Source organism: Puntigrus tetrazona, chromosome 1 (assembly GCF_018831695.1).
Source record: "Puntigrus tetrazona isolate hp1 chromosome 1, ASM1883169v1, whole genome shotgun sequence".
Classification (NCBI taxonomy): Eukaryota; Metazoa; Chordata; class Actinopteri; order Cypriniformes; family Cyprinidae; genus Puntigrus; species Puntigrus tetrazona.
In genome coordinates this window covers 21,241,147-21,267,339 of record NC_056699.1, presented here as the reverse complement: position 1 = coordinate 21,267,339, position 26,193 = coordinate 21,241,147, and the positions used below count along the sequence as shown (strand labels likewise).

Genomic DNA, 26,193 nt, shown 5'->3' with positions numbered 1-26,193 from the left:
TCTGAGAGGGGATGGGTAGGACTAAGACTCTCCCTCAGACAGCCGTAATCCCCCCAAAAAGCCCTGATGCTGCCCACTAACATCCAAACTCTCAAACCGTCTGAGCTGGGCTGCTGTCATACGGCCAGACCAGGACAGCGGTGTGTGACCACGTATTTTACACATTGTGGCAGAACAGAAGGCTAAGGGTAATGATGCAGCTTTACAATATTTATTACCGAACTATAAAGCCACCTGTGCTGACCCCACCGGTTCATTTTCACAGAATTCAGCAAGCATGTTTAAGTTTATTGCATCCCAAAGGGTGCATTAAAGTCACTCACAACTGACCTAAAATTTTGGCTGGAAATCAAGTTTAATCCTGTTTTCCATGCGAAGCACAACTTCAGCTTTTTGTAATTGCCTACTTACTCCAGGGTCTGCAATTTGTCTTCAAATTCAGCAAACGTACAGTGCTCAAGCAGAAGCCTCTGTAGCACTGATGAGCATGTGTCTGTAAACACAGTCTGAAACGTGATGCAACTGAAGCAGAATGTTTCTCATGACCTTCAGATTTTGTGGTTAGGTAGTTACTTGAAAAATTTAACTGTGCGTTAATTCCAATAAGCAAAAGAGGATGGTTTAAAGTGGACTGTTGATTTGCATCAGCCGAGCTGCTGAGATCAGAGGTTGTCATGACATGCCTCTACTGTAGATGCTACTGAAATATTTAAGTGAACATGTCAGAGTCTATTTTTAATTTGAATTGTTTAAGGTTTAGGTCAGATAGTCTAAAATGTGGGGGGAAAAAAACACTGAGCAAATTGGTTTAATGGAATGATTCATTAAAAAATGTTCATTGGCATAAAAATAAAATAATAATAAAATGATAACACTTTAGAATGGAGAACGCTTATGTGATATTAACTATGACTTTTATCCGTAATAAATTAATTAATAGTCAATAAGGTGGTTAAGTTTAGTTATTAGGTAGAATTAGTGACGTAAAATAAGATCATGTATAATAAGGCATTATTGTGTGTTTAATTACTACTAATAAATGGCTAATATAAAGTGTTACCAATAAATAAATATTTCTGGAAAAACTGACTTACCCACATTCCATCCCGAAATGTATATGAGTTTGTTTCTTTCACTGAACTGCATTGTTGCTCACTGATGGATCCTCTGCAGTGAATGGGTGCCATCAGAATACAATCCAAACAAGTTGCATGTTTAATAAACAAATGCAAAAAGTGTTTTTTTCTCTATTCATAATATTGCTTTCTCCAGTGAAAAAGTTATCTTATTTGAACCAGGAGAGAAATGCAATGTATTAAACAAATATTTAGATTTTAACATGAGAACTTTTTCACTGGAGGATGCATTGTTATATATGTCTCATATTTTGGCAAGAAATTACAGATAAAAAGAAAATGAAGATAAAATGCTTTGATGAATTTGTTGCACGCAGCTTTTCACTTCACAAGATTTGCATTGGTGGACTGGAGTCATGTTCGATTAATGTGATGCTTTTAGCGGCTGTTTCAACTCTCATTCTGATGGCACCCATTCACCATATAGGATCTATTGATCAAGTCATAGAAATGCAAAAAAAAATAAAAATCTGTTCCCGACAAAAACAAACAAACCAAACAAAAAACTCATCTACATTTTGGATGTTGTAATTGTAAATAAAATTTTTGGCAAATTTTCACTATTGGGTGAACCATTCCTTTTGTGAAAATGTTATATGTATGCGGTATATTCTTTATAATCTTCCAAAATTGTCTGTCTTTCTGCTATAATGGTACTATAGCTTTATGAATATGTAAACCTCTTACTTATTCAGCACATTTATTATGCATACTGCCAATCTCTGGCAAGGTGGAAGAGTGTGCATATCAGCAAAAAAAAAAAAAAAAAAAAAAAAGCAAACAGGCTGTTGTTACACCAGTAAGGCTGTGTAAGCCTTTTCAGACACTGTATCCACCATTCAATGCTTTTTTTAATTCTCATTTAATAATATGCAGGCTGATTCAATCAAATTGGAATACTGCTTTTATCATTGTCGAGAGCTGGTCAGGATTTATGCGGCGTTGTTATGAATATATTGTCCCTGTTGTCCTGACAGCCTTCTGATGTATAACTGACACAGCATGGCACAGCATGGTGAACATACGACCGAAAGAACAATGATGTCCACAACCCTGGGTTCACAGAGGTCAGAAAGCCTTAAAAAATGTATAAGAATAGGCTAGCTCTCTAGAAATTAAAATTGCAGTTATTTACTAATTCCCATGTCTCTTTTTTATATGCATATGTATAAATCTTCACTCACGTTTATATTTATTTATTTACTTTTAAATAAACGTGAAGTAAAATTTCAGCATTTATTGAAAAGGAACGTTGTCAGTAGCGCAAGACTTTCGATTTCGAGATGATTAACCTCAGCAAAAGTGTGGCCTATTAGCTGATTACGAAAAGTGCTCGAATAATACGAGCATCCCGAGCATCACTATTTAACAAAGATGCGCAGCAGCATCTTCGCCCCGCCCATCCCAGGCTGCGCTCTTTCTCTTCGCGTTTACCGCGCAGGCGCAGTGCGGAGCCACCGCGCGGCTCACTATTTAGCAAGAAGGGAGAGCGCATACTCAGCACCTGTCGTGTGTGTGGTTGGGGATTCGGTGGGAGGGGTCATTATTTGGCAGGGAGCGGCAGAGAGACGAGCATTTCCTAGATACCCACAGCAACGCGTGGATTCATTCCGCTTCCATCACTTCAGAGGCGAGCCGGCGGATTTTCTGGGCTGTTTAAACTTGCTGGCTAGGTTTGGAGAGCTGTCCGTTTGGAAATAAATCCCAGCATCGTGTTTCCTCGGAAGTGTTTTGTTCCTGTACCGGGGCTGTCATCACTGAAGGTAGGATCTATGGAAGCCACTTTGGAACAAGCAAACCGTTATTAGATGTGTCAGAAAGGCGAGGCTTGTACATCCTAGCCTCACTGCGTGGGTTACGAGGATTAAAAACGGGGGGAAAAAATAAATATTAGGTGAAAGATAGATAGGCAAATCCCCTGAAGCGACTGTCTAATGCATCCCTCAGCTGTGTAAATGTACAGTTATTCCAGCACCGAGGTGATGGCCAGTGCCTCCCATCTGCAGCCTGCTAGCATACCGGCTAACCAGCTCTTATTATGTCAAAAAAAGGTTTGCTTTTTAACGGAAAAATAGCGGAATATTATCCGCGTGGTGTCGGGCGTTGTTTTGCATACGCGTGGTTTATCGTGATAATAAAAAGCGTCGTTTCGAGTAACTGCCGTCTGTAGACACCTTCCATCCTCATCGTCGGAGCTCCTCCCGTCTTAAATGCCCCGTTATTCTTTGTCTGCAATTACTATTGTGCACTATTTCACGTTTATGCGATAAGTTGAAAGGGGTTTGGGGGATTCGCACGTTTATAAGACGTAAATATTAAAGTTTTGTAATAAGATGCAACTTTGGACTTCGTGACAATGAGATATTTTGTCGGTTCTTGTTGCCGGATGAAACACGGTGCTAGAAAATTAACTTTGATTTGAATGCTAAACGGTATTTGGCCGTTTTTAGGATATATGGCATTCAAAGATAATTGAATAAATAAACGAATAAATGGAAAGTAGCACTGCGTGTCGTCAAATTTATGTTAAATGTTCCAGTTGCAAGGTCCGTGTTAAAGGTGGTCAGTTTTTTTTTTTTTTTTTTTGGCAGGTGTACAGATCCTAAATGATCTTCAGACCTCAAACTAAACTGGAACAAAAGGTTTATGACTTGTATGCTTTTCATCATGACTTTAAAATATTGCATTAGTGACTAGAATATATTTACAAATCAAGTTTTCTATACATGTTGGTTGCCGTATAGACACTAAAGGTACTTTCATGCTAAGGGTAACTGTAAAGATAATCATAACATTTAATTATCATTCTAGTTCTGTGAGAATGGGGATGTTCACATTGCAGCTAATGTTAGCAACAGGGGGAACCATATGTTCGAAATCACTTTCAGAATGATTTTTTCTTTTCAACTGATATAAAAATAAAGAATAAAAATAAAACACCAGCCAATCAGAATCCACCAACTTTAAAGATTTAAAGCAGTGCAATATTTTAAATAAATCTAATGATATTGTGTATTGTTGCGGGCTATTATTATTATTATCATAAGAGTTATCTTTAGAGTTAGTGCACAGAAGTTGACTTTAACAAAGGACGTAATCGTAAGAACAGTAAAGTATTCTGTTGCGTTTCGTGGATTGTTTCTGTGAAGTATGCTGTCTGTCAGAGGATCACTTAATTATAGATTTACATTTGCTAAGTTTTTCTTTAGATTGTTGAGATTTAGCTAACTGTGCTAGTAGTGTGATTGACCAAAATGAAAGTTCTTTAAATTAGTCGACTCCCTGTCATTGTATTATTCACACACCGTTCAGTTTGCTCGCCTGAATCATAGGCCAGTTAGATATGCTATCCAAGCCTATCGATGCATTTTAATATACATAACAAATGTAATGTGTAAAATGAAATGTGCGCATTAAGTACAAGACATTTTGTCAGGTTTAGTATAATTTTTGCTTTATGCCCTGCTTACTTTCTGATCGTAAACTGAACATGAACCGTTGATAACATACTGCATCTGAATGTGAAAGGAAGTGCAAGCTGTTAGAAATGTTGTATATTGCAGTTTTAACATATCTAAACTCTATGTTGTGACTAAATGTATCTAAATGTCTCAGTTGGTCAACGAGACCCAGTAGAAAGTTGGAAAAAATTAAAAAAATCAAATGGCAGAATTTTATATATATATATATATATATATATAGATAGATAGATATAGATATATATATACTTTTGTTTAGTTTTTTTACTAGGAAATGGTGATCTAAGAGGAAATGCATTTCTTTTTACAATTACATATGCCGACCATGTTACATCTCCATTATGTTTACTTGCTTCCTCTTTCTTGTCATGTGACACTTCACAACAGCCAAGCAAAAATGTTCACATGAAATCAAGACAGTCTGCATTTATTTATAGTTAACGTTCTACAATCTTCAAACCCAAAAGTAAAGCTTTCCGAAATGTTTTAAGCGGGATTCAGTGGGTTTGTGAATTGCAAGTTGCATAACACAAATCCTTAACATGCATGTCATTTCGTAGGTGAATTTTTTATAATGATATGGGTTTCTAAGGGTGCTTGAGAGCGCTAGATTCCCATCAGTCAGCGCGTAACACCACATTTTAATGCGACCTGTCCTCGCAGTCAACAGCGCGTTGCAACACCCCGCTAGTGAAGCCACAAACTGGAATCTTCCCATTCTGATCAGTGAAGGCTTCCTTGATCATAATGGCAGTGTTTTATTTGCTCACTCGCAGTGTAGATATTTCCATGCCGTAAGGAGTTGTAACAGTAGCCGTAAGCAGAAACCAAATGGGTGTGAAAGGGCAACAGTGAGGCTCTATTTAGAAGTCGAGCGTTTGATTGACAGGAAAGTGTGCAACACTATTACAGCCTACATAATCATGTCAGGGCTTTTCTCAGCACTCTGTGTCAAACAGCGCTTTTAAAGAGTCACATGCTTTCTGTTTTGCAGGTAATACGAGACCGATGTTCTACAATATATGCACAGTATTTATTATGTTTTGTATACAGTAGGACGATAGCAACAACTTTTTTTTTTTTTGCGTTCACTCAACAGCAAATAAGTTGTAATTCTTTAGCTGCTGTTATAACACTCAAATGGACTTGCGCTGCAAATAAATAATGTGCTTTATAGTAAGTACCAGTAGAGCATATTTGCCCTGTGTCAGCTTTTTGGGACGCCCTGCGTGCGTGATCTCAGCGAATCTGGTCGCTATGGTGTCTCCAGGCTGAGGCGAGGGGTTCTGTTTGCTAAGACAAACAAGCAGTGATAAAGCACCCAGCTAGACAGAGTCTTTCCGATGTGAAGGCGCGCACTGCACTGAATGACAGGCAAAATCCTAGCATGCATTGTTCAGGCTGTTGATTCTAATGTGTGCAAACATTTATACAGCGCTTGTCGTCTAGAGAAACCACACTTGATAGTGACTTGGTCTGTCTGTCTTATTTATTTAAAGCAAAACATTTGACAGGAGTGACTGAATAAATGCATATTAAAATATGAAGATGTGATTAAAACCTTGTGTGATTTCTCTTCAAAATATATATATATATATATATATATATATATATATATATCAGTTATTTATTAAATAAATCATCAATCATATATTAATAATCAGTAAATACAAATTTACCAAATAAATTCTATTTTAAACAACTGCTGTATATTAATAACAAAAATGGTTTATTGCATAGTGAATTATCATATTAGAATAATTTCTGAAAGAAATGTGACACTAAAGACTGAATTAATGGCAGCTAAGAAATCAAAGAAATAAAACGCATGTTAAAAATATATGAATAGAAATAAATTCTTGTTTTACTGTATTTTTAATCAAATAAATTCAGCATTGGTGAATTAATTTTTTTTTGGCGAAACTTTCAAAAAAATAACTTTTGAATGGAAGAATAAATGTGTAAATACTACATTTTCAGAGACTCAAATGTTCAGGAAAAAGACCTCTCTTTTATTTTAAACAGATTTGTAACGGTACACATTTATTTAGATTTTATCAGCAGCATTTGTTTGCAGTTTCAGAATAATTCATTAAGTTAATTGCTTTTCTGTTTGTGAATCTGCTTAGAAATGTGCCCATAAAGCGGTTTTCAGACAAGCCTTTAAATAAAGAGGTGAAATTGATTGAACTTTTATTGTCACAGTTAAATGTTAGAAGGGCCTTTCCAGTGATGCAAAAAGATCGAAGGACAAATTCCTGTGAAGTATAAAGTGTACTGTTGAAATGAAACTTGTTTCAAAGGAAGAAATAGGCAGAATTACCCCTTTGTAACGTCCTAGATCTAAGACATTGTTTTTGTCTTACCTCTACCTTCGTTTAATAAGAGGGAATATTTTAATGTATTAGCTTCAGCGCATGCCACAGACCGTATGCAATTTTTCATGAATGCTCCCACCTACTCTTTGCTGACATTATGAACTTACAAGCTTATGCACTATAATCTGAGTAATAGGAGTAATGTTAGCAGTGACTAATGTGGAAAGACTTGAAACACCCATTTACATCAATGCTAATGCGCCCAAATACATTGTGCTATGCCTATTGGGATGCAGAGGTAGCTTTTGTTCATGGAAGTTCCTCTTCAGATTCATGTAGAAGTTCTCTATACTCGCCTTGATTGTGTTCTCATCCATTTATAAAAGAGGAAGCATTAAACTTGTGTCGGGTTCGTACAGAGGCCTAGAAATGACAAATTGCCTCGGACAGAAACACTGTTCTTGTTGATTTAAAGTTTCAAACAAGTAATTTTAAGCCTTGTTATCCAGCATTGCGTTTTTACTCAACATCCTCATGTTGTATTCCGGTCATCTCATTCAAGAGATTACTTTTCCACAAAAATTCTAGGTAATATGTCGCATTGAACTGAAACCTACTAATTTCGCTCTCACGCAACGTCCAAAATCTTTTTGAATAGCCTAATGCTGTTCTACACTTATAGTGCACTCAGGCAAAAATGACTGGCATAAAATATCTTATATATTCATTGTTGAATTATTAGCAGCTTTTGAACTCAGTATTTGTATAAACACCTCCTTTCGGTTAGCAAAGGCTTTGTATGTATTTTTGGAAATTATCGATTGTAGGCCTAATAGACCTGCATTTTTTTTAGAATGCAAAAGGTGCAAAATCACACATTAAAGAAAGAAACAATCAATGTGCTAATTAAAAGAAAATAAGTTGCTAAAAAAAATCAAAACAGGATTTGATGATAATAGCATAACAAGAAATACAACTTTTTAAAAGGCCAGTTATTTAATGTTAGATTTTTCACATAATCATTATTCCTAGTTTAGATTTTTCTTGTGCTATATTCTTAGTTTTTTTTAGTGGGAAAAAAGTAGGTTTTGTGTCATAAATGTACACACCAAAGCATTATATGACCATCTCTTCTTCTTGTCACTTGTGATTGGTCTTCCGGGAACCATACGCTTAGAGAATCAGAAAAAAAGCATGGTGATGGTGGATCGTTCGAAAGGGCAGCGTCTACCTGGAGACACAGTAGTTTATAAAAGTCTGCATTGCAAGTAGTGATTAGCATTTTCTGAAAAGAAGGCAGCAGCACCGTCTATATTTTTCTAAAAGATGCTGAGCAAGAAGCCACTTCTCTGATCTTCTCGTTTGCAAACAGTGGTGCCTTTGAGTTTGGAGACGGTGCGAGCAACTGCCTGCAGCGCTGCAGAACCACTGAACCATTGATGCTGCGAGATATAACTCAAGCCACACAAACAAATCACAATTTACGAACAGCACTTGATACACAAAGTATTTTAGAACTTTTTATTTAAACTCTTTTGGCCTTTTCATTTGATGCTTTATTCGACGTTTTCTGATTTCGTTTCGTGAAAAGAAAAAGTTATTTCTCAATGCACTTTAGCATTCAGAAAGCTGTTATTTTTTATCTGACCAGTTTTGTCACAGCGTCTCCCTGAAGACTTTTAAAGGGCACTAGCAAAACTGGTCTCATTTTCTTTCTCGAGCATGTGTGACTGTGATAAGTCAACAAAAGCTTTTTTTGACTGCATCAATTTATCCTTCTCTTCTTTAGCTTCATCTCTTCCTCCTGCGTTCTTCAGTTCTTTCTCCAAACCTGCAAATCTGCAAACAACATCCCACTGTAGGCTATGCAGTTGTTGTAGAAGTCCTCTTTCTTTTCTTGCAGTCTCCCTCTCCCTTTCTCGTTTTCTGTGTCATCATTTTTTTTTTTGTGGGTTCCTTCTCTGCTCTAATAATATTTATACTCTGAACTCTAATAATACTCTGAACTTATTTAACTTTTTTTTTAAATTCTGCAGTTCCTGAACAGCAACAGTTGCTCATGATAAATATTTAAATTTACTGACATCGCATCATGGTGCGGTACTTCATTTATAAACCCACTTTACATGTATTCATACTTATTTTTCCTTTTTGCTGTCCTCCACTTATTATTTTACACTTGACGCCTCATTTGCTGAGTGCGGTGTATAAATTGTGTTGAATGAACAAACACACAGATCACCAACAACTGGGTTAGGAAGTGAATTGAAAGGATAAAGAAAGCAGATGCATTTCAACCAATTTTTAATTACTAAAGTGTGAATTGTTTGTTTTGGTTCCCTTTTTTGCAATAAATATTATTAGAGCAGAAAAGAAACGCTTTATTACATGTACTTACTTTTATAATAACATTTAATTATGCATAACTACATGCAAGCCAAACCCTTATCCTAACCCTAACAATATAGTAAGTACATGTAGTTAACTGATTTTTTTACAGCACTTAAATGTATAATTACACTGTAACACCTTAAAATAAAGTGTAGTCAGTTTATTGATTTATTGGTAATATTTATTGCTTGATTGATTGACCGAGGCTGCTTGAAAACATTCAACCACACGAGCGTCTATATGAAAGCTGTTTTGTTGAATGCCTTTTTCAATTATCACTGGAAATGTTTGAAAATGGAAGGCTCAAGGTTTTTTTTTTTTGTGTGTTTTTTTTTTAAACTGCATTTTGCTTCTTTCACTTGTAACGTGATCGACAAAAAATAAACTTGAAATGAAAATGCATGCTTTTTGTCCAGAATAAGATTATTATAATTATTACTGCTTTTGTCTTCCAGTCTTCTCAAGAAAATGCTAACCTTTCCTCCTCTGTACCTCATCTTTTTTTTACTACAGCCTACTTTCTCCATTTTCTTCCTGTGCATTCAGCACCCCTGAGGGAAATTCTATAGCACAAATACTTCTTCAGTGCGTGTTGGAGAACAGTATATTACACTTAGCTCTCCTCCATCGTCTTTTAGATATATCCTTATCCTCCACCTCTACCTTCACTCTCGTTTTTTTCCAAATGCTTCCCTGTCCTTCTATCTTTGAGATTTTCAACATTAATTAACTTTCTTAATTAACTTTGGTTACCTAAGCCAAAATCTATGAGGGGGTCAATGAATGTTTTAGCTCCACTATTAGCGTTTAAAGTACTCAGCTACGGTAGTGACCACCAGTATTCGCACATCAGGGTGTTTTAGGCAAGCTGAGCCCATTTACCTCCTTTTGAGGTGTCAGCAGTCGCAGCATTGGACAGATGGTCACTCCCCCTGGCTCCTGGCTTGCTTGAGTTCTATTACTGAGGGAAATCAATAGGACTGTAGAAGTCACCGTGACCTGTAATTTAAGAACATCTATAAAACTGCATGCTTTACTTTGTTCAATTATTATCAGGATTCGCCTCTGATGGGCGCGTTGTCGTTTTGACTGTAAACGCAATTGATTTTTGGCCTAGTTGTGGCCTTAAACATTATCAGCTACTCCCAAATATAATTTTTAGACATCTGCTTTTCAGTATGCTGGGAAATTCAGCACCGTGAATGAAACAACAATCCTATTTCATGTCTGAACATTAATCTTCGAAACAGACCATTTTTCTCTTTGGCGTCTTCATGCAATATATCTGTAATCAAACCAAGGACAGATCTTATTTGCCTGCGCGTTAAAGCGATTTACTGAATTGCACAGGCACATGGCATCAAGATTTTATCTAACAAACCTAAATGTATTTGGTTTTGAATTAAATTGTCATACTTTTTGCAGCATGTTAAACTTTTTTCGATATTTTTCAGTCTTCTGAAGTCAAGTTTGTGCTAGGAACTAAGCAAAATTAAGTCATTATCAACTGCGCTAGCTTTTCTTGGTGCATTTTTAAAAGGAAAAACATTCAAAAAACCTCGCTTAATGATTTGTTTGGGAATCAGAATCAATTCTCAAACCAATTCAATGACTCACTGATCTGGTTATAGCGATTGTAGCTTGCCGGAGAAGAAAATCATTAGTGAAAAAAATGAAATTTCAGCTTGTTCACTTAAAGCTATGACTTCAGAAGAGTAGTAATATGGTACGGTATTCATATCGTGCTTTTGAGTCATTTTTGAAGCTTGAAAGCTCTAGGTTTCATTTATCATTATAGCATTGAAAAGAGCTACCAGTACAAAATTCCTACTTTCATGTTCCACAGACGAAAGAAAGTCAGATGGGTTTGGAACAACACGAGGATGAGCAAATTAAAGATTTGTCATTTTTGTGTGAACTAATCCTCAAACAGTTTTCCTCACGAATGCTGAAATTAGCTGTCAGCGCTCATTTACCTTTCCCAGAAATAGTAGGACCGAACATTATTAGCTTCTGCTCCAGAGGCACTTGCTGCTGAGAGTAATTTGACTATTGCTGCTATTGTCATTGTTTTGTAATGAAACGCTGTAAAAAGTAGAAATTTTTGTGCACGTCATTTGTCACCAGAGAGCAATAAGTGAGAAATTTCCTCATCCATTTAGCTTAGACTTGTTTGTTATCTCTACGCCTCTTCAAGACACGAAGAAATAAGCAATATTTGGAGTGGAAGCTAATAACAGGCATCTAAAATGGAAAGAGGGTTCCTTGCTCTATAATAAAGAGTCTTTTCTTGAAGGAATAGACATAAAATCTGTACAGAAAAGAACACATTGAAATAGAATGCCATGAAAGTGAGTAAATAACGGCTAAATGGTCATTTTTGGGTTAACCTAGTTTATGGTTATGTGCATACATTTGCATGCATTTATTACATAGTTATTCTGAAAGTATGCAGTTTTAATTTCAATTTAATGGGTTAGTTCACCCAAATAAATCACTATTCTGTCATTTACCCTCAAGCTGTTTCAAACCTGTTTGAGTTTCTTTTGTCGAACGTAAATTTTTTTGAAGAATGTTGGTAACAAAGCAGTTGTTGGTCCCCATTGACTTAAATAATAGCCTTTCCCATGGAACTCAATGGGAACCAGCAACTGTTTGCTTACCGGCATAATACAAGATACGTTTTTTTAAATAATTTTTTTTAGTGTACTTAGAAAGACACACATTAACATTCTCCTTGCTGAGCTTTGGGCTCTTAAACTGCTGGAGAACAGAGATGTAAAGCTAATGGTCAGTGTGATCAGCGAAACTGTCTCGAATCACTGAGCAAGGACCTTTTTTTTCATTATGAGATACATAACTTTATAGTAATAAAAAAAAATCTGAAGCTCCAGTCTGTGCTGCATGTCCTGACCTTGTTTTACACGACTGCGTGTGTTTATCTCGGTATTAACCTCATTTTGAGCTTTGACTTAATCTGGGTAAACAGCAAGGTACAGTGAAAGAGAGAGGACTGCAGTATTGAGTGCTTTTGTGCATGAATTTGAACAAGAGAGAGATGTGCGGAGTGGGAATTGCGTGTTTGAGTGGGATAAGTGGAGTGGTGGGACTATCCATTGTGACTGAGCTTCTTTAAAACAGCACATCTGAGTTGGCTGATCTTTACCACCATAGTCCTGTAATGAGAACTTTTCATGTTATTCCATGATCTCGATAATTGGTTGTTATGTAAAGCAGTGCTTGCAAGGCAGCAGAAGAGTTGACAGCAAGCAGACAGGTTAGATATACAAAGGCCATTATGACATCATCAGATTGATGCTCCCATTATCATTAATGGAGATACTGCAAGTGCCCAATTCCATTACGTAGATCTTCAGTTAATGCACTTCTCTTTTGATGCATTGCACAGCTACTATGCTTCAGCTACTTACTGTTACATCAAAGCAAACTTGTTTCAGGTCTCCGACCTATTATTTTTGAATATATTTCCTTTTAAAATACTGTATGAAGCAAATTTTATGTTACATTTCTTAAAGCTTGTCTCAAAATAAACAGCACATTGATGATTGAAATTATCTACAAACAAACAAACTAAAAACATTTGATTGTCTTAATGTTTTTTCTTTTGAATGTATGCTCACAAAGACTTTACATATTTCCTGATATTACTACTACTACTACTACTAATAATAATAAAAATAATGTAAAATAAAATAAAAAAATCCTGTGCTGGCAAAGCTGAATTTTCAGCATCATTACTCCAGTTACTCCAGAAATTATTCTAATATGCTGATTTGCATTTCATAACAGATGTGTTGGTTAATATTTTTGTGGAAACCATCATGTTTTTTTTTAGATCAAGGTTGTCTACCAATTACTCATAAACCAGCCTGGAAATTCATGTTGGCCTTTTTTTTTAACAGGGAAAATACATTTAAGTCCAATGCTTGCCTTGCAGAAGCTGCACACATTGTCCAGAACTGAAATGATCACAAAGGAATCATTTTTGGATCGGTATGATGACTGTCTTGAGGCAAAGCAAACAAGACCAGTCATAATTCCTTTCAGCATTTCATCTGAGATTGTAGACAATGCTCTGTTGATAATAGCGGTGGTTACTGTGGGCCTTGGGAGCATCTGTGCGTCTGCTCGGCCTGAAACTATACAGAGCCCAGAGCTCATTCTCTGTCTGAATGAGGATTAGTGAATCAGATGGACCGTTTGCTCACAATCCTCTTTTGAAAAGAAATCTGTGCGTTACTTTGGTCTGTGGGCTTGTTAGTCTGACTGGCCTGCTACATGTTTATCCTACTGACTTTAGCCTTTATCACGTTTAGAGAATGCGATAAACACTCTTTTCTATGTCTAAACGAACTAAAGAAATACTTATGATCAATATTTTGCAGATCAGATGTTCATTCAGGAACAGTTTGGATTCAGTGAGTTAATTTAGTGGAAGGTTTATCAGACTGATTCACAGGGGTACAGTAAGTGTTGAGCTTGTAAATCCTTTTAAAGAAAAAAAACACCACCGTTTTTCCAGTTTTCACTATGTTCTTCCCTCAACTTAGACCTGCTGATACATATCTGTCCCATCTCAGTGCGTGCATTTAATCGCTCTGGTGCCCCTATGTTAGCGTTTAGCTTATACCATCATTTCTTCGGTACCAACAAGGCATGAATTTAGAAGCCACCAAACACTTCCATGTTTTCCCTGTTTAAAGACGGTTACATGACTAGTTACATGAGTATGGTGGCACAAATTAAAACCTGAAGGAATGATGATATTACTGCACCGAGGTCGATGTGCTGCGAAGTGCTCCTCCGCCATACATTACAGTTATCTGTTTTATCAGCTTAGAAAATTGCCACACTTTTTTTTTTGTGATTATCAGATATTACAGATAGGTATCAACCCGTCTAAGTTGAGGAAAGAACATGGTGTTTTCCTTTAAAAGATTCATTTAACAACCGGTTTGTAAGAGCTGTTTTCTTGTTAATCAGACTATGCTCCTAGCGCTGCATTTTATTTATTTAATATTTTTTCATGCAGCCCAATAAAAAAACTAAACAAAGAGACATGTTTTTTTGTCATTTTGTGGTACACAGCCTCTTTATCTCATAACAATAAGTTAAGCAGCTCAAGTCAAATGCGATTGTATTCTTTTCTATTTCTTTCTTTTTTTTTAAGGATTAAACGAATAATTATTTAATTTGGTCCCAAACTGGCCAATTAGAAAGGAAACAGGGCCATCTTTAATATACAGTATTACCAATTTGGTTTTTATGTGACAGTTTTTTCTGATTAGTTTATTAACAGAATGCACTTACATTCCCATTAATGGAAGAATAAAGAAAGAATTATGCAATAAAAATGCCCATATTAGTCACTACTAACATTTGGAGATATCGTATCAGTGTGAGAGTGTCTGCTAGCCGTGAGTTCCCACTCTTGCATGTTTCTGAATATTAGAAAGACAAATGGTATTTCAAACAATGATGTCATGGTGATACTGTTTTGAAATGTTGCCGGTCCAGTTGGAATTTCACCAGGGTTTGCTAGAATGTGGGCTGATAAGGAATGCGCATTTGTTGCAGTGGCAGTCCAGTCTGTGCCTGGTCTGTCTCTCCTGTGACACATACAAATACATTAGAAATCTCAGTCTAAGTTTAGATGAGGATGAGTAACAGAACAAGATTAATTACCAATTAGTCAATATCAATACCATTTCTTTCCCTTGGATGTTCTGCTTGCCTCTTAAATGTACGCACACACTGTTAAGAGGCAGAAAGTCAGTGCAGGTTTTTTTTTTTGCACCTGTGTCGATAATGACTTTATTGCATTGCATACCAGTTGTTTCTCTGTGGTCAGGACTATTTTAAGAGAGCTGCTCTCAGCAAAAACAAGCCACCCGTACCATTAATGAGTAATCCCTTCAGGAGAGATCAGCCACATGGAGATTTATACTCGAGAGGCCTATCATTTGTAAGATGCAGAGTGCTGGTCGTGGGATAGACTTGTAAATCTCAGAATTGTGAAATTGTCGCCATGTGATTATTGAGTGGGTGCATCTTTAATGACGGCTAAAAATGTGCAAGAGTCCCGGGCCAGTCAGGTTCATTTTATGAATCATTCAAAGATAATCACAAATGCCGGCGTTTACCTGTGAATTAGTCTGAAGAATGAATCAGTGAAGCACTTTCCACACAGTGCTCGAAAATCGAAAGGAATAACGGATGCGATGTCGCGCTGGAATACAACAGCTCCTTATGGACGCTTCCACTTAGACCTTGAAAATGCAGTTTGACGAATATTTTCAGTTTTGCAACACCAGCCGTCCAATAAGACTTGATCGTTGCATCATGACCAGAGCAAGTTCTGTTACCCTAAAGGAGCTAAAAGCTCAGAAGACTGTGTTAAGAGATAAAGAACTGTTTTCACAAGAGAGAAGAGAGTGGAAGCTTGTTATCGCTGGTATTTAAGAACAGATTATTCTCGCATGTTCTTTAGCCTATACAAAATAACATTTCTATTAATTCTCCACTGAATTATATGATCTGAAGAGCACCGTCCATTTTCTTTCACGAACTCGAGTATTTATGAGTCAGAGCTAGTTCACTCTAGACCTGTCAATCATGTAATTATATCTCTTGTCCTCATAAAAAGAGAAACATTTTTCTACACATGAAAAATGAAAGCAAACAGACCTATATTAAAGATAAGATGTATTTATGTAATAAGATATGTTTTCTGTTTATTTTCAGATGAATGTAAGCTTCATGAATAGTCTGTGTTTCTGATGAACAAACAAGTTATTTATCTTAATTTAATGCTGTATATTGAGCAGCGGACAATGTAAGCCATACTAGATACATACACAAAAAAATACGTTGCCGGTCGACGCCACCTAGCTCGCAGGCGTGAATTAGCAGAAGACGATTAGACATTTCTCGCTCAGTGTGAAAGCAACATTCGGGGCCATTCGCCTCGCTTATACGTTTCAGTGTGAAAACATTTTATTTATTGTTTCATTTTATATTTAATTGTCATAATTATAAGTTTTTAAATTAAATAAGTTAAAAAAGTTGCAATAATATAACATAAATAGCATCAGTTAGAATTGGTAGAAAATTTTAACCTGATCAGAAATGCTTTGAATTCTCTTTGATAGCTGTACATTTTTTAAATTGTTATATATATATATACCGGTATATATATAGCAAGTAAACTAAGGCAGTAAAATAAATTTTATTTTTGAGTCCTGCAAAGCCTTTTGTCCTTGTGGGCATCTCACCATCAGCCACTGACATGTTCCAGAGACTTCCGCTGTAATGTGACTGTCACCGTTTATCAGCTCTGTGTGCTTTCTTTATTCTGGGCCATCTCTCTCTCTCTTTCCCTCTCTCTGTCATACCTCTCCAACCCACACCCTTTCTTGTCATATCTACTATTCTCTCTCTCTCTCTCTCTCTCTCTCTCTCTCTCTCTCTCTCTCTCTTTCTCTTCATTTGTTTCCCTCTGCTGCATTTCCTCTTGTTCTCTACTTTGTCAATTCATCCTCCTCTCTCTTTTGCTCCATCTCCACCAATCCTCTCTTGCTCTCCTCTGCCCCTATGGCAAGGGAAAAACAGAGTATGTGGAGGAAGGAATCAACAAATAAACTTATGACTGGAGATATTAAGGTTGGTTTAAGAACTGGAAGGAAAAATGTAGTATGAAATGGCACAGTGGGTTTAAGTTGCTCCCTGTCAAATACAGCTATGCCCTCTTGTCCTCCTCCTCAGCAGGTAACAAAGTCATTCCTGCTGCCAGCCAAATTCTAAGCGAACTGCACAAGAACATTCTTGGTTTGACACCAGTTTTACTGCTACCACCTACTGTAGTGCAGGCCGGACTTCAGACGGTTTTACCGTGCTGACAGAGAGCTATGCTTTAACGTGTTAACATCCTAATTATACTGTAAGCAGCAAGCTAAAACCCTCTCAGAGTAGTTTTGTCTTCGATCGCATGTCCTTTAATGCTTTGCCAACTAGTTGATTGGTTAAAAAAAGAAATAAAAATTCAATAATAATAATTATAATAATTGTTAATATTTAAATAATAATCATATTATTTTTATTAAGTCATTTTGTAACTACAATAGCAAGTAATTCAGGTTTTTGTCCTTATCTGTTAACATGCTTGAATATGTATTTTAAAATGGCTAAATTTCACTCATCTGAGACCAGCTGATTTGAAACCGCTTACACAATGAGATCTTTTGTCAAATTACTCTCAGTTGTTGGAAGAAAGCTGGTCTCAGATCACTAAAAGAGCTATATTTTCTTTTTTCTCACATTTTTATTAGAAATACAGAAGATTTTTGGGTTTTAATGGCAGGCACACTAGAAGGATGAGTGTTTGTGGGAATTGAATGATTTGCTTGTCTAATATTTAATGTGGGATAATCTAAGCTTTAATCTTGACCGCTCCAGGGCAGGATCTTTAGAAACGGACCGCAAAGAAGTTTAGGCTAAGAGTTTAAATTTGGGATGCGAAGCATGAATATGCAAAGCAGAATCAGCCATCCTTTGATATTTTCAGTGAACCCATGTCCTCGTATATTCTGCGGTGATGTAATTTCTTATTCATTTTTCGTATCTTTTACGTCTGCTCTTTCTCAGTCTCACATAAACACACTTTTTAAAAGATAGTAGCAACGGAATATTGAGGTCAGCGCGAGGAGCTGGAGTGGACAAAAGAGGTCAAAAATGGCTGTGCTAGCTTTAGTCTGCTGTGCTGAAAGACGTGTGTGTGTGTGTGTGTGTGTGTGTGTGCGATGGGGTCACGATGAGTCTGGCCTGATTGAGCTGTCTTTAATCCTCTCTACTGTTTAAGCGTCACACAGCATTGCAGGTTTGGAGCCCAGACGTTTATCGCTGTTTATATGTGGGCTGCCAGTTTGATTTGTTAATCTAGTGTGATTAAATTTTTTTAAAAAGTAATGTGATAAAATGCAATTAATCATCCCCTCTGACCCGTATGTAAATTGCATAAAAAGGATATTTTTTCTATTTAAGCCAGATTGACTAAATGGATTGCTGTGAACTGTAGGTCAGCTATGATAAATGGCTTATGTTTGATGATATGAAATGAAACAACCAGTTTATTGGCTTTTTGTGTAATGTCTGTCTGTTTAATATTTTACTCCTCTCTCGCAATATAATGTCTTTGAATTACTGTATCTTCGTTTGGAGGCTTTTCACAGCAAATTTTGATGTCGTAATAAAAGCAATTAAATTGCCATGTTGTGTAATAAATGAACCCGAATGGAAACAAATCAGCAGGTAACACAAAAGCATGCGCTGTCACATTAACTGGAAAGCCTTGCCTTGTCTTTGTGGCAGTTTCTCGGTTAACATGACTGTTTCTGCACATGAAAGCTAATGGGTCTAAACCAATCAGCCTTCTGACCCATCCTGAATCCAGTGTGTAGAAAATGCATTTGTGAAATTCTCTCGTTTTTGCCATTTTGCGCTCCTCGTTATGACTGCTGTTATTATCATCCTGGCAACCAGTCACAAATAGCGTAATTATTCCTCTTCCCATTTCCGTGGGATAATTGAAGCATTATTCGGTGATAATGGAACTGAAATAGATCTTGCGCAGCTTGCTTCCGGCACGGCACGCTTTACTGGAGGTGGCTCTGTGATATACTGGTCAGCACACTGTGAAAATAACCTCTTTTTTTTCTTTGCTGCAAATAATTGTGAAGTCTATTTCGGTGCGTTTTTTGGAGTTTGTGATAAGCTTTGATGCCATAAAGTGAACGGCTAAGCCTGATGCCTCATTCATACAAATATTTATTTATTTACGAATTTATTTGTTTGGTTGGTTGGTTAGTTAGTTATATGGTTGGTTAGTTAGTTAATCTCTCCTGATTTTATTGACCCATATTTATTGGCACATTAGACGGTGACCATTAGAATTGTTTACTGTACAAAAGTCATTACAAATTCAAATGTATGAATTTTAGCATGATCTTTATTAAATAAAGATTTTTCAAATATCTATGTCATTTAAAAAAATTTTGAATTAATTTTATTCTTATTAAAATATACTATTTTAGCCAATGAATATAACATTTTAATTAGCAAAAACAATTTTAGTGGAACACATCTATTTTTAAAATGCAATTATTACACATCTATTTAAATATATATATATATATATATATATATATATATATATATATATATATATATATATATATATATATATATATATATATATATTTTTTTTTTTTTTTTTTTTTTTTTTATTTATACATTTCTCTTTTCTGCTTGACCTAATCCTTTTTTTTATTGTTATAATTTTTTTCTATTTGTCCAGAAACCAGGAATGGTGATCCAAAACCTTTAATGTGCAACATAAATGGCTTTTTTTAATCTCCAGGGAATCAGATAGCCAATTCAAGAACCCTTGTGCAAAAAGTATGGCTCTCAAGGAGAAGTTTTTTTCGATGAACTTAAGGTACTGCAGTCCCACTGACCCACTTTATTTTTAAGTGTTGAAGTGTAAATGGTTACACACATTTGTAAGGAGTAAAACTGACATACTGAGCAGGAGATGGTCTCAAAGGTGTGGTTTAATAGCTGTTAAGTCTAGGTTGTGCAGGACTCTGGAGTGTGTGTTTGACACTGTGCTTTAGGGAGTATTTGACACGGCGACTGAGACTGTCTAGAGCCTCTCTTGAGGATTCACTGACAGCTACATCAGAAAAGAGGAAATACAAGACACAGTTTGAGCACAAAGGAACGGTGATGCCTTTTTTGTGTGTGTAGCTCACTGACAAGTGAGGAACTCTGACTGAAGCAAAGAGCAGATGATGGTTTTGTCTCATGTTGATTCTTCTCACACCCGACTACTACAATGTGTGTCAATGACATGGAAAACACATTTTATTTAATGAAAAAAGTTTAAGACAACTATCTTGTTGCCAGTTTTCTGCTATTGTAGATCATTGTCAAACACTTTATGAAGAGGTGAAAAACTTGAATACAGTACGACATGTTATTTTAAAGTACTTTCTAAATCTAATGTGATGTAATATCTTTTGTGTGTAATTTCACATCTTTATTTATCACAACAGCATATGAACAAAAGAGTTCATATTGTGCCATGTGTACTGATTCCAGAACTGAAAAAAACCCATCTGAAATTAAAGCAATTTTTTGATGCTAAATAGAAAAAAGATAAAAGCATCATCAGCGCTCAAATACTGTTTTCCTAAAATTCAAACACAATTAAAAAAAGTTCAACTTTTATTTTGTAAAAGGGTTTATAGTATTTGAAAAACATAAAGACTTTGACAATGTGTGATTCTTTAACGCGTCATTAAACCCAACAACACATTTTTTTAAACATTAACAGATATATACATGTTGCACATTGCTTAAAAAAGTAAAAGCTGTCAAAAATATGTTACAAAGTGGACGTTGTTTTGAAAAGGGCTCATTTTTGCGCTTTTTGGGGCCATTTGAGGCACGTGAGGTAAACCCTAGTCATTTGAGTGCTCATTGACTACTCATACATGTCATTGGGTTCAGCTCCCACTTTCAAGCATTATTCATGAGAACTGTAATATTATACTTGACAAAAGACTCATCTAATCCGATCACAAATCATGATTTGCATGAGCTATCACCGTATTTATGCAGGGGAAAGTAGCCCTCGTGTCACTATAAAAATGGCTCATGTTTGTGACTTTGTTCAGTGCAACAGCACAAAAGTGATTGTTTCGTTTTCCCACGACGCGACCAGAGCTGAAGTTTGGCTGCATGCTTCTGGTTTGCGTTGGCCTAAAAAAAAACCAAAAATTTGTTTGTAAGGAACATTTGAGGAAGACTGGGGACTACTGCAAGCCGGTTTCGTGGATCATCTTCCTTTAAAGAAAGTTCCTGTCGTCTCTACTGTCTGCACAAATGTGGGAAATGTTTGCCTTAATATTCACTGAAATCCTCCGCTTCCACACAGCTCTCAGAACCGCTGTAGCTGTTTACTTTGTCTGTGTGCAAATTAGCAGTATTTATCCCCTTATTGTAATTTCCCTTTTATGCAATCTCCGCCTTTTTTAACCCCACACCTTACCCCCAGGGGTTCATTTTAATTATTGCAAAGCTTGTATCGTTTCTGTTGAATGAATCATTCATTCTAAAGTTTTGTTCAAACACACTGATTTTTGAATGTAACATCAGAACTCTTTCTGAACAGTTCTGTTACAGAGGTAAAATGGAACACAAAATAAAATCTGTAAAAGTTGTTTCTGACTGAATTCGCACGCTCTCTCACATTCTTTTCCCCACATACGCTCGCAGCTTGAAGGCTTTTTACTCTTAAGTTTCTACTCAGTCAGGTAAACTTTCCTCCCTCCTGCTATGCAGGCCTGATCGTGTACTTCAGATGTCTACCTTAATCAGGAACCACCTGCTTACATTACCGGTGTTCAAAGGGCCTGAAGCTGGGCTTCATACATGCATATGTTTTTTGTAATGAGTATCTGGATGCAGGATCTGAAGATGCGGGAGGGAATCTAGGCCAGTGCTCCAGTGAATGACAATATGATTGAAAACGCCTACGTTACAGGATCCCCACTACTAAAGGAAAGTTAATAGTCACTAACCTAAGGCATCATAGTTGGAGTATTTATAGTTTTTAACTTCTCCAAAATCTGTTTTTTTTTCAGTAGCTGATTCTAGCAAGGTGGCTCTCTACCTTATGACACTTATTATTACTCATTATAATTATATTATTGTCTTACTTTAAGTGATTGTAAACAGCACTTTAGGTGACTCTTATGTACTTACGTACTATTTTGTCGTTTAGAAAGTACAAATCTGATGGGCTACAGACGTTTTACAAAACGTTATCAACATTTCAGTATGTGATACTTTAAAATATAATTTATTCTTGTGTTGGCAACATTTAATTTTTAACTTTAGAAGTTGTTTTAATATGCTAATATTTTATAAAATAAAATGTGTTTGCATTTTTGAATTTTAATTATCTTTACTAACACTTATGATCAATTTAATGCATATATTAAGAAATTAAAATTATGTTTTTTAAGGTACTAGATAGACAGACAGACAGACAGACAGACAAATGGATAGATAGATAGATAGATGTGATTAAAGTATATGATTTTTAGGAACTTAGATACCAAATGAATTAAAAAGTTTGTGAAGTTTGAGAACTTTGTGACTGTTTTAGGTTCATAATTAATATTTGAGAAATTTCTGGGTGATATATTATAATCACTTTCTGGGTAATATATTATGATCCCTGTAGTTTCTGTGTTTGTTTTCCTCATTAAATGTGAGATAATACAGTCTGACTTGCACAACAATGTCTGGATCCCACATTAAGACTCATTCTGAAGTCATTAGCTTTTAATGTAATGCGGTGTCTCAATATTTTATAGTCTCAATTTTCACGTTTTAGCGTGATTGATGTGCGACGTTTAAAGACTTTTCAATGAAGAAGCTTTTCTGGCTTTAATAATAGATGTGCGGCAGGCTCCGGCCTTTGATTTTGTTAAGAAAGTCATGAAGCATTAAACTAAAAACTGAGTCTGTGATGTCTGCACCTTTTTCCTTTTATCATCCTGTTAAACTGTCATTCTTTGTTTTTAACATCTCTTTCATCCTTTCAGATATTCACTCCCCTTGTTTTCTTTTTACAGTAAACATGACGAGCGCTACGTCCCCAATCCTGCTAAAATGGGACCCCAAGAGTCTTGAGATTCGCACGTTGACTGTGGAGAGGCTGCTGGAGCCATTGGTTACACAGGTAATGTCTTCTCATTAGTTGCTTAAGGTTTCTTCTTCGCAGGTCCAGTTTCTGAGTGTACAAACCATATTAAAACTTGGTTTTGTTGAATATTTTTGCCTTAGGAATGGCCATGGTTTTTGGTAAGTGTCTGCCTGGTCTCATAAAAATATGTACCTCTGTGCACTTTTTGTGCAACGCCCTTTGTACTTTGCTAACTGTTAAATAAATGTAGTTACACAGGATTCAAACTGGAGCTCCTTGCCTCTCAAGTACCTTGATATGAAGCTGGATATGCATAATAATAACATTCAAAAGCATCAGTTTTCAAACATCCCAGCATATTAACATTGTCATAACAATGTCATAACATAATATTCTTCAAGTAATTGTGTGAAAATTACGCTTGTGTGAAAAAGAGTTTAAGGTGTCAGTTAAGGTGTCTCTAGTGTTTATTTCTTTTGGAAACTGTAGAGATATATACACTAAAAAGTGCACCAAGGTATGTTTATGCCATGAGACCAGGTAGGAAAAAGTAGCAAGCAGTTCAAAACATTGATCTAGTTAACTAGTTAACTTTATAAGCTGTTGTCAAAATCACCTGTGATTATCATAATGTCATTAATTGCATATTTGCTTCAGCTAGTAAAGTTTTCTAATATCTTGAAGTTGGTCAATGTAGAGAAGAGTATGAAGATCTTGTCAGAAATCATCTGAATATAGGTTGTACTCAGATGCTGAATGTTACATTGAACATTGTCTCCAGAACTCCAGAGCTCACAGCAGGAATCACATTTTAGACTTGTTTTTCTTTGTTCTCTTGTGCCTAGGGTATATCTTGTTGGGCTTAAAATACTGAGCAGAGTTTGCAAATGAACAAACAAGCAAACTTTTTAGACTTCCATACTATCAGTCAAAAGTTTGGACGCACCTACTTAGTCTTTGTTTTTTTTTTCTACATGTTAGAATAATAGTCCTCATAACACAGCTGGGAATTATGTAGTGGCCAAAATGAAAAACAAATTACAACTTGCTTTTTTTAGTCTTGAGACATATTGAAATAAACGTATGTTCAGTCAGGTGTGTCCAATGTTTTACTTGTTGCATATCTGTCATGTAGTAAGAAGGGCAATCATTCAAAGTTTGGGTTCTGAAATAATTTATTATTTACCAAATAAATACTTTTTTATTCAGCAGTGAAATTACTATATAGGCTTTTACATTGAAACATTGTTTCGTTTCAGTTAATGCTGTTTTTGAACATTCTGTTAACCATACAGTCCTAAATAAAAGGATACTAAAATACTTTTACTAAAATATTACATACATACAGTAGATGTTAAAGAATAATACAAAAAATATTTATTAAATACAAAATCAGCATATTAAAATGATTTCTGAAGGATCGTGCAATACTAATGTCTGATGCTGTATTTTTTAACAAAAGAACTAATAATATAAAAATTTAAAACAATATTACTGCATTAAATGTATGTTTAATCAAAAGAATGCTGTGTTTGTAAGCTTAAGAGGTGCAAAAATTTTCCCTTGAAAAAAGATGAGATTATTATTATCTGAAGGAAAATTACATTTTCCATTAATCTGTATTTTCTGATTGTATTCTGAGCAATTACGTGTCATTAAATTGCTGTTTTACAGTCTTTATGGCTTTCTGAAGGAATTAGATGTCTTAATGAATTGTTGGATTTGAATAAAACAAAAGCACATCTTCCCATAAAACCTTCCCATCAAAAAGAGACCTGGAGCTTTTTTCTCTTCACAACATTAATTGATGGCTGAGTGCAGATGCTGGGTTTGACCTCTTGCATTACATAGTCTCTACCATAGACAGCTCCCTCCTGTTAAAATGGCAATCATGACTCTTAGGTCACACACAGACTGTAAAGTTTTGTGAATGACAAACATGTGCCGTAATCATCTTGTTTCAACCACTTCGGTTAAATGTTATTTTCGAGATTATAATATCCCTCGACAATTAGCTTCTTTTCCTAGGAATCAGCCTTTTGTTTTCTTTTTTGTATGCACTCAAGCATGCTTTGATCTGATGAAAATGTACCTGGACCTTCTCACAGAGATGCCATTTACCATACACAGTTCTGAGGACAAACAGTCCAGTTGTCTAGATCACAATACCCTGAAGCTGAATTTTTAAAGCTAGGCTGGAGACATGAGGTATAAGGCCAACAGTCTGTTTCACTATTATATCAAAAAGGGGACAGCTCTTAAATGGAATTGCCTGAAGGTTTCTGAACTTTCAGAGCTATTTATAATCAGGGTGTTAATGGCCAATGCCAGTTACGTTGGGATCATGAAGGTCCAACAACAAAAGAGTTGACTCAGGTGGACATGTTTTATATAATTAATTATCATTAGTTTTTTATATATTGTTATTCAGAGTCATGATTGATTTTTGAAATTTAGGAATACCCATGTTATCTGGCTAAATATAAATTTATTATAGGTTGCCATTTAAATCAAAACATGGATGAAAAATTGTGATACTCCTTCCGATGTAATGTTTTAATAAAGTGTATTATTGCTATTATTACTTTTAGTACTAAGTCATGTTTTCTTTAAATTAAACCAAATGTTTCATTTGTTAGGTTGTAGTGAAAACCTTTTCTCGTGTATCTGACAATAGTTTTATCAAATCAGTTGTGAATTGACTCTCAAAGTATAAGAGATGAGGTTTATGTGTTCACATCCTAATGAAGCAGAATATTTCCAGACACTAATCTATTATGAGATTCAATGAAGTGTACAGCCTTCTTTTTTGATTTATTAATGCAAATTTGGCCAAATTCCATTATATTCAGCGTTTTACATTGAATTCCATTTGGATCCTGCAATTCTGTCAAGGTTTTAGCATCTCAGAAATCATAGGGCCCTAGATATCACTCGATTTACTGCGATGACAAGTAAAAATGCTTTTCAGCCTTTCCTCCTGCAAAATGTTGTACAGGAAGCATGTAATAGCTCAGAGCATAAGAAGCAGCCTGTGGAAGAAAGAGTTTGATTTCAAATAAACAAGCGAGGAA

The 26,193-nt window shown here is 35.7% G+C and overlaps 1 protein-coding gene across 1 annotated transcript in view; it reads left to right on the top strand.

Moving 5' to 3' along the window:
* Positions 1–2,651: 2,651 nt before the first annotated feature.
* The window catches only part of ctnna2 (catenin (cadherin-associated protein), alpha 2), a 336,397-nt gene continuing 312,855 nt past the window's right edge, over positions 2,652–26,193 (top strand). Inside the window, 2 exon segments of the mRNA XM_043243368.1 lie at positions 2,652–2,899; positions 23,049–23,155. Of these exon segments, the coding sequence (XP_043099303.1) occupies positions 23,054–23,155 (102 nt within the window). The 5' untranslated portion in view covers positions 2,652–2,899; positions 23,049–23,053.